We start from the raw sequence: 10000 nt of genomic DNA on the forward strand, positions 1-10000 counted from the left end.
TTTAAATGGGTATAGCACAGTTAAAACTTTTATGGTGTCATTCTAATCACGTAAAGTTAGGAAGAAATAGAAATTATTTCTATGTTTCGAATATACACATAACTGAAGAAATAGAAATAATTTTCTTGTTCTCCTAATGAAGTTTAAACACACATAAGCAATGTATGACAGGTGCTAATGAAGTTTAAACACACATAAGCAATGTATGACAGGTGCAGGTACCATGGGGGCCGCTAGGGGGGAAAAGTAGTACAGATTCTAAGGGCCTAAGCACTGAGAGGGGCCCTTAAGTGGGCCCAAAATTTGAAACTTTCATGGGGCCCAACATTTCTGGCAGCGCCCCTGGCAGGTACAGGTAATATTCACTTCACCATCCGTGTGTCAATTATCCTGGGATCCGTATCCACTCACAGAGTCCATGTCCATAGAAAATGTCCAGCACCTTTTTTGTCTCCAGTTTGTAAGGAAAAACACAGTCTCAAGCTTGCTTCCACCATTGGCTTTGGGAAAGTTAAACCTGTAAAGGTGAGGGGAACGCCTTGTTCACCCCAGCAGCACTGAGACGGACGGAATGTAAACATTCAGTCCCTTTTTTGATGACAGGTCCACCCCCACCCACAGCAACTGGGAGGGTCTGTCCACGCCAAGTCTCCCCAGATCGCCATGCAAGAGATGTATCGTAACCCTCACGACAGTGGGCTCAGCACTTGGTTTGGACAGTCTTAACGTGCGTCTGACAGCACTTTGATGAACATCCAATTACTGGCCTTAGCCTTGATTTTGGCAGGACTTTTTCCTGTCGAGATGAACAAGAACAGAGAAAAGTACTCTACACATAGACATTTATCATAGTCAATGTATCAGCCAAATCAGCATTGTTGTAAATTAATGTTTCAGGTTAGGTTAGGGGTGAAGTTTCAGAACAAGGTTTCATTTAACATGTGCCCTATACACACATTTGTTTGATGCACTGATTAATCCTAAAATATCTCTCCTGTTTGAGATATGTGCCATCCACATGACTCAATAAGACTGAAGTAATTTCAGAAACAGACTTTGAGCACAGTAATTGTCCACACAAAATACTTGTCTGCATCAAACTCTGAAAAAGAAAAAATCAAAAATGAATAAACCAAAAATGAAAATTCTGCCAAACATCTCCCCACACCCTCCATTTCATAGGTACATATATCAAGGCAGGCTTCTTCAAACATTTGCTTAAAGAAAGAAGCTCTCAGTCAACTCATCCACACACAGACAGTAGTGTGGAGGAGGTGCGCAGCTGTAACAGAGTAGAGAGAATTATAATAGAAAAGAAACAAAAAAAAAAAAAAAAAAACGTTTTTTTTTTAGTGTTGACAAAACAAAACCCAAGACAGACCGACCATTGTCTCATAATCTATACTCAAAATAAAATAGATAGCACTACATTCCGGGAGAACAACAATAATCAAGAGCACAGCAAAATTATGAAAAAGAAAATTACTTAATCCCAAAAGCATAACATGAAACCGACTCTGGTCATATCTGACTATTGTGGCTCACGTTTAGAGTACAGTCCATTACTGAATAGGCGATAAACGCAGACTGAAAAAATATGGTTACTGCATCCAATGTAGCCCTGAAAATACTCTATACACAGATGGACATAATAGGCAGAGAAGCATAACATTAAGCATGCAGTACAAAATTACTTTAATCATAGTATTGGCTGGCTTCACATAGTAGTTAGGTCTGCATAAATCCCTCTAACAGAACTAAAACATATTGGCATGCAGTCCTCACTGTCCTTCTGTCATGAGGTCATGGTGATTTAGGGGCCTAGCCCAACTCCTGGCAATAATGTCAGTACATTCAAAAATAGGGAGTGGAACACAAAGTATGGGAACACCTACCACCAAACACTACACACAATTAACAATCTGGCACCACAAAGCATCTTACTGCTCACATCGTTACAACAAATAAGATAGGGTGTTTTTTTTTGTTGTTGTTTTTTTTTGTTTGTTTTTTAGTAATTTGAGAATCCAATAATATTTGTGGATATGCTTAGGTTACCTTGAGCATTGTGCCTTGCACACACTATACATGCTCTACAAAATTTTTTTGAATAGGAATTAAAACCATAAGTAGTATATGCTTATATCCCTCCTGTTGAGACATGGCTTAGCCCATGGCTCCATCAGATTAAAATGAATGACATTTATTACTACTCTCCACTTTCTCACACCATTCCAAAGTTGCGCATTGTCATCACCCAGACATACAGATCACTAGATAAACCAATCAAAATGTAAGAGATAAAAAGAAAGAAAACACAACTGCCATTGTAAAATACGCAACTTTAAAAGAAAAATGAAACAAACAACCAGACAGACCCTTTACCTACGGTATAAAGGTCAGACCTTGTCTAACTTTAGGTCAAACGGTTTGAAAGAGAAGAAAAAAATGACATGATACATTTTTGTCTAAAAACATGATAAAATTAGACCAACCTTTCACTATTTGCCTTGTGCAAACACTTAATTTTAATCTGAACTTTTGAATCTTTGTTTCTATGAAGTTTCAATCTCAGATTCATCGTTAGTGTACAGGTAGGCCTACTTATCTTCACACAGGAAAGAAAAGGGTGTTTCAAGACCCTTACACAGATTAATTCTAAGTATGGCACGGTTACACATATGGTTTACCCGAAAATAACAAACCAAACAATTCAAAACAGTAATGAAATGAAAATACAGAGAGACAACTGTCTCTTCCTTTGTAAATCAAACAAATGAAAATATAAGGATCCCAACGTCCCCAAATTCAAACTTTTAAAAGCAAGTAGAAAACCTTGACATGTCTCATCACCAGGGGTGGAAAGTAACTAATTACTTTTACTCAAGTATTGTACTTGAGTAGCTTTTATGAATACTTTGTACTTTTTAAGTATTTTTTTAAATTAATACTTTTACTTGTACTTGAGTACATTTTGACCCAAGTACTTTACTCAATTACACTGGAACCTGGCCTGAGTACTGAGTAAAAAAAAATGACTGAGAGACAAAATGCCATGCACAATAATGACACAATCCGCCGGAAATGAAAGATTGTGCAGGATGGCACACAGCATTTCCACTATTTTACTATCTTGTATCAATGTATTGGATGATGGCTGGTGCCAAGCAAGAGATAGAGGTTATGGAGGACGATATTCAAGAAAATGAACATGACATTCTAAAGAGGAAAGCTAATTAAAAGTAAATAAGTAACTTTTACTCAAATTACATTTTAAGTGAAGTACTTTTTACTTTTACTTGAGTAGATTTTTAGATAGGTACTTTTACTTGAGTACACATTTTCTGTACTCTTTCCACCTCTGCTCATCACACACCTCATTCAATGCCAGGCACTGCATAGTGCCAAACATGTGAAGCAATGTTCACACTTACAGTATTAAACTAATGACAATGATAGATATTTGACATAACTTTAAGCTGTGGTATTGTTTTATCCTAGGTCGGTGTTCAGTTTTAGGTCACGGGTGCTGTCCCTTTAACTAATCCAACATCACAGGGTCCCTTAGACCAGAGTTCGGTGGGGACTGGTTTTAGCAAATCTTCCTCCTCCTCCTCTTCCTCTAACATGTGTATTCCTGATTGCATAGTCACTGTCCAAAACAGGGCTTTTTTGTCAATTTTGTGGAGGAGCTATACCATGTGTTTAACCCAGTCGCCACCCAATCTCTGGCCTCTTCCCCTTTGTCCACCCATTTTCCCGTTTCATTCCAGTCCATATTTTTTTTTTTTCCTTTGCATAATGGGATATGCGGTTTGCCGTACAATTTGTACAACCCTTTTACAGAGTCTGGCAGTATCCCTGCCACTGCTGAGGTAGTGTGGACATCTGAATACACATAAGACACTGTTATCTTTGCTGGGGTGACCTTGTCAAGCGCCTCTGTGTATTCAGAGTCTAGTTTTTGCGTATGCCACATTGTAACGTTCAAATCATCTGGGGATTTATGAACTTGCACGTGTTTCACAGCCCCTTTTCCTTTAACTACATGATGATCTTATAAATTACATTGTGCTCCAGACATTAAAATAAAGTCCCAGATCATAATTGCATTGTAAAGGACTTGTTGAGTACTTCCACCCAACTCAAAATACATAATAAGGCAATAAATCCGATGAAATAAAACAAAGAAACAAGTCACAGTTAAAAGTCAATCAAAACAAAATGATAACCTAAATTGCTATCAATGTTTAGCACATGTGATCTAACTCTCAGACCAGGTCCAAATTAGGTTTACTCACAGCACCTTTGGGCCATCAAATAACGCCTGCGTTATTTCAAGATCTCATAAGAACAAGGAGATAAGAACAAGGAGAAAGCTTCATCTATTCTTTAGAAGGAACAAAGACATTTCGTTAGGCCTACAGTAAATCATGAAAGCAAAACTCTTTTGCAAAGTTAACATGTTCAGGATAGTCCATTTAAAACAATAGCATTTAGTGCACAAACAACGAGTAGGCCTATCACAAATATAAACAAATAGCCTTCAAAGTCTCTTCAACCTGCTTCAGCTTTCTTTACGTTCAGTTTCACTTTTCCATTGTTTATACAGACGGGGAAAACCTGGCGAACCCAGATTCCACAATTAAATTAGGCCTACACCTCTTTAAACCGTTCAACCTCAACCAATACCCTACTTGCACAAACCATCAAAAAGAGACCATCGTAATGTTACGCTTTTCTTACACATAAAGGGCCAGGTAGAAAGGGCCCGGTGGCCTTCACCACGGTTGGTGATTTCTCACTTAAGACAATGCATTAAACATTAACAATCAATTGAAAACAGTTGCCTAAAGAAACAAACATAACTCCACAACCCCATTTTCTCCTGCCAAAAATAAATTGGTAAGAATGTGTGGAAAAACAAAATCATGACAAAATTCTAGACCTCAAAGTTGAATTGTAGAATAAAATAAAAGGCTTCTTCTTTAAAAAAAAAAAAAAATTGTTTCAACATGTGCACTCACAAGCTTCGGCTAACTCTGAACACAATAGAGTAGGCCTACCTCCACTAAACACCCAAAGAATGTCTTCCACTCTCCGACATATTTAGACACTCACTCCACTATACACACGTACACTCCACAGACACATATACAACCTCTCTCACACACACACAGTGGGGTATCCCACTAGGACAATTCATACAACAAATAGGGCCCACACAGACAGACAAACAGAGATCACAGTTGTTAGTAAACAGATCATATTACTATATGGTATCTGAGACATTAACCGCTCAGTTAGTAATCCAAATGACTGTCATTTGCTTTTTCACACTAGTTTTGCTATAATTTCCGAGTTTTCAGATCTACATATATTTTTTTGTTGTTGTTGTTGTGGGCAATGCCTTGCCCAGTGACCCTTTTCTCCACATACAAAGCATTTATCAAGTCTTTTTCTATTCGTACCGCTTTATCCAATAACACAAAGGTGCTATTGCCGTAGGGTCTTCTTTTTGTACTAGGCCTACTTTCCAGTCTTTACACGATAGTTCTTCCAAGAACTTCTCTCTGTCTTTGCTTTGCCCCGTTCCCATTTTGAACTAAAATTTGGCCCAGTGGTTCTTTAATACCTGCAGTATTCTAACACTGGGTTTTTGCAACAAGGTAGCGATCAACGACCATCGTGGTAAGATTCTCTTCGACCTTCTCAGGTGGAATCTTCTTGCATACGAGCATCCACAAGGGCTCACTACTTTACTCTTGTTGAATTGGAATGAAACACAATCACCTAATGGTAAATGTATTTCCTTTCATACACACTTGCACACTTTTCTCAACGCGGAGAACACAGATTTTAACTAGTTTCTTCTAAACTAGGGGAGTCTGCCCTCCCTTTACTTTACGTAGTCCAGTCTTTAACTTGTTCAACGACACAGAGGAGTCTGGCCTCCTATTTTACCTGATAGAGTCTAGAATTGTCAGGGTTTTACTCTCTATTTACCGTCTTTCACATTCAATCCTTTTGAATAAAAGACCTACTCACAATTCTCTGTTCTCTTGGGGTATTCCGTCAACCCTCAGATCCCAGCCTGCGAGGGAGGGACCAGTCCCGCAAAGGGTCTTAGTGCTGTGGCCACAGTCTTCCTGGATCTCACTCGCACGCTGGAATCGTCAGGTATCTTGGAATCCGGCTCGAAAGGACCAATTAAATGTTAGGTTTAAGCTACCAACATTTATCTCTAATAACCTGTACAGAAGAGTCACAGAGAACTTGAGTTAAATTCAACACTTGCAAGGAGGGTGACCAGGAGACTGCTTTCAGTTACAATGTCCAAGATCACTCTGAAAACAGCCTCCTTCTCCTTACATTTTATTGAAGGATAGCCCTAGTTACAATTTCGGTTTCAATTGGTCTAAGGGGAGGGGTAATTAGCTAAACCAGTTGAAACCAGTTTACACAGTAGCATATTTCTTAGCAGAATACCAGTTTACACAGTAGCATATTTCTTAGCAGAATATCTTGTTATTTAGCTGAAACAGACTGAATGTGACCTTGTCCTTTTCTCCTCGCCTAATCAGAGAGCGGAGTTGAAGAACATTCCTGCTCTCTCTCTCTCTCCCTCTCACTCTCTCTGGCCAGCAGGCACAGAGGAACAACAATGACACATTCATAATATACGCACACACATATGCCCTGACTTAAAGCCTGAGTTAGTCAAAGTGGATAACTTATGTATAATTACTCCAACAAATACCCTGCTAAAAAAATATCCTGCTACGTGGAAAAAGCACCTAAGTGTCCATATATAAATCAAAAGAACAAGCACACACACAAACAAACAAATAAACACACACACATGCACGCACGCACGCACGCACGCACGCACGCACGCACACACACACACACACACACACTAACAAAGTCATAGAAATAACATCCTCCCTCCGAGTCTGACTTCTGAATAATTGTAATTGTTGTATAGTGTCTTATAATTCTCTTCCCATGTAGGCCTATATGTATGTTGTATTATACGACACAGGACACATGCTGTATTAAAAGATATATTATACCACCACTGTATATACAAACCTCTGTTTTTTGTTTGCTCTTTGTCACTCTTTTTGTGCTTCTGTTACAGATGAGATTGTGGACACTCTTGGTGAAGGCACCTTTGGGAAAGTGGTCCAGTGCATAGACCGCAACCAGTACGTTATTGCCTTATGGTTATTACCTTATGGTTATTACCTTATGGTTATTACCTTATGGTTATTACCTTATGGTTATTACCTTATGGTTATTACCTTATGGTTATTACCTTATCGTTATTACCTTATGGTTATTACCTTATGGTTATTACCTTATGGTTATTACCTTATGGTTATTACCTTATGGTTATTACCTTATGGTTACCTTATGGTTATTACCTTATAGTTACCTGTACACTATGATGATGATGATGATGATGATTAGATGATTCGTGTGTGTGTGTGTGTGTGTGTGTGTGTGTGTGTGTGTGTGTGTGTGTGTGTGTGTGTGTGTGTGTGTGTGTGTGTGTGTGTGTGTGTGTGTGTGTGTGTGTGTGTGTGTGTGTGTGTGTGTGTGTGTAGTGAGAGGCGCGTGGCACTAAAGATCATTAAGAATGTGGAGAAGTATAAAGAGGCAGCTCATCTGGAAATCAACGTCTTGGAGAAACTCAAGGCCCAAGATCCAGAACACAAACAGTGAGTATATTCGAGAACAACAGAACCCTAGTACTTCTATTAGAACGTTTGAACACTATTGTACTGTAGCATATAGACTAGAGTGTAAATGTAAAATGTTTTTGATTGTAGTGTGGCCAGGATCCTAAAACACAAACACTCTACAACAGGCATTCTTCATTTGCGGGGCCAATTTTATAAAGTCCACGAAGTACTATTAACACAGACCAGGATTTCCCCCTGAACTTTAGGCCTATTTTTAAGGTGGCCACCTTAACTGAGGACCCCTCCTTCACTGGGTCCCCTGAAAATATAGATTAATTGCATTAAATGCAATTTCAAAGATTTCTCTACAGAACATGTCATATTTAATGTGAAACTGCATAACATTAAAAATATATATCTGGGCCCAGATAAGATGGCCTCAAGGGCCGTAAATGGCCCTCGAGACATAGGTTCCCCACGCTGATCTACACCATTTCAACACCAGAAGTTGAGAACACTATTTGTACAGCAGTGTGGTCAGGAACCTGAACACAAACAGCGAGTTGGTCAACATTAGAAAACTACAACATTTGAAACACAAACACCAAGACACAAGACCTTGAGAGCATAATAAGATTACAACACTGGAACACTACAACGTACAGTATAAGACAACAGTATAAGACTCAGAGTAGACAGGGAGTAAAACTGAAAAATTTAACAGTGAATATATATAATAATACAGTAAGGTGAGGAGAGCAACATTAGAACATGAGAATATTAGCGCAATACAGTAGGCTGAGGACCCAGATGTGAAAAATGTCTTCCATGCCTACATGAATTCATACATAATGTGTCAGTTTTCTCTCACATTTCCTGTTCCTCAATGTGTTCCTCTCTACCTCCATCTTTCTTCTCCCATCTCTCTCTCCCTTCATCTCTTCCTCTCTCTCCCATCACTGGTTGAGTCTAGGATTCTGGTGGTTATGCTTACTATCAGGTTACAGGGAATACCGCTGTGTTTGCAAAGACGTGATGCGTGCACAAAGGGGTATGGTCAGTCAGTACTGGTGGTGGGCTGGTTTTCCTTTGGTAATGGGTTGGCTTTAATGGTTTGCCATTTTGGTGGCCGTATAGACCATGCAATGGTTCAATACAAAAGTCTCCCATCTCCCTCTCTCTCTCTCTCTCTCTCTCTCTCTCTCTCTCTCTCTCTCTCTCTCTCTCTAGTTTCTGTGTGCAGATGCTGGACTGGTTTGATTACCATGGCCACATGTGCATCAGCTTCGAGCTGCTGTCCGTCAGCACGTTTGACTTCATGAAGGAGAACCACTACCTGCCCTACCCCATCAACCAGATACGACACATGGCCCAGCAGATCTGTCTAGCGGTCCAATGTACGACACGTGCATAAGCACACACACACACACACACACACACACACACACACACACACACACACACACACACACACACACACACACACACACACACACACACACACACACACACACACACACACACACACACACACACACACACACACACACACACACACACACACACACACACACACACACACAGATGCAGACTGGCACAGTATGTCATTGCAGACATTGTCCATCAGAGGGTGCTGGTTCAGCTAGATTGTATATTATATTTTTCCACAGGGGTGTGTTTCTTGGGATATTTCAACTGGCTATTCTGCCCTGCAAAATGAAAGTCCAGTAACTACGCCAACATTGAAACTGAGGAAAAAGCCTTCAAAGCCTTGGTATTAGGTTGGATATTGTTGCTGCAAATTTGACATTGCAATATCTAAAACGGGACACATTTGGACCACAAGGCTTTGTCACAAGATAAAGGAGGTGTTGTGCAGACCATTTTCAGTCTAAACTCAATTTTGACAAAATGTGTAGTTACTGCACTTGGTCTTTGGAGGGCAGTATGCAGACACATAAAGAAAACAAGAAGAGTATTGCTTACCAATGTTATGTCAAATGAAAATTGAATTTGTTAATCCATGAAGGGTGGTACAAACTGACATTTTTTTTCAAGGTCATAACATTTGTTGTGCTGTCAGTGAGAAGGCCATGACATCAGTTTCCATTTCCTTGACAGTTCTCCATGACAACAACCTGACGCATACAGACCTGAAGCCGGAGAACATCCTCTTTGTCAATCCGGAATATTCCGTCACGTACAATGCGGAGAAGGTGAGGGCTACGCGGTAACTGGCACGCCTTTATGAATATCACTAACACTATTAGAAGTTATTGTGTGTGCATGTAAAAGGCCATAAAAGTAAA

General features: G+C 39.6%; 1 protein-coding gene across 2 annotated transcripts in view; it reads left to right on the forward strand.

Moving 5' to 3' along the window:
- The window catches only part of clk2b (CDC-like kinase 2b), a 20700-nt gene that overhangs the window by 7639 nt on the left and 3061 nt on the right, over positions 1 to 10000 (forward strand). For both annotated transcript variants that reach the window (XM_063198169.1, XM_063198170.1), the window contains exons 3-6: positions 7145 to 7211; positions 7614 to 7727; positions 8922 to 9088; positions 9813 to 9907. In XM_063198169.1, the coding sequence (XP_063054239.1) occupies positions 7145 to 7211; positions 7614 to 7727; positions 8922 to 9088; positions 9813 to 9907 (443 nt within the window). The remainder of the gene's footprint in view (positions 1 to 7144; positions 7212 to 7613; positions 7728 to 8921; positions 9089 to 9812; positions 9908 to 10000) is intronic.

This window comes from Engraulis encrasicolus, chromosome 5 (assembly GCF_034702125.1).
Source record: "Engraulis encrasicolus isolate BLACKSEA-1 chromosome 5, IST_EnEncr_1.0, whole genome shotgun sequence".
Taxonomy (NCBI): Eukaryota; Metazoa; Chordata; class Actinopteri; order Clupeiformes; family Engraulidae; genus Engraulis; species Engraulis encrasicolus.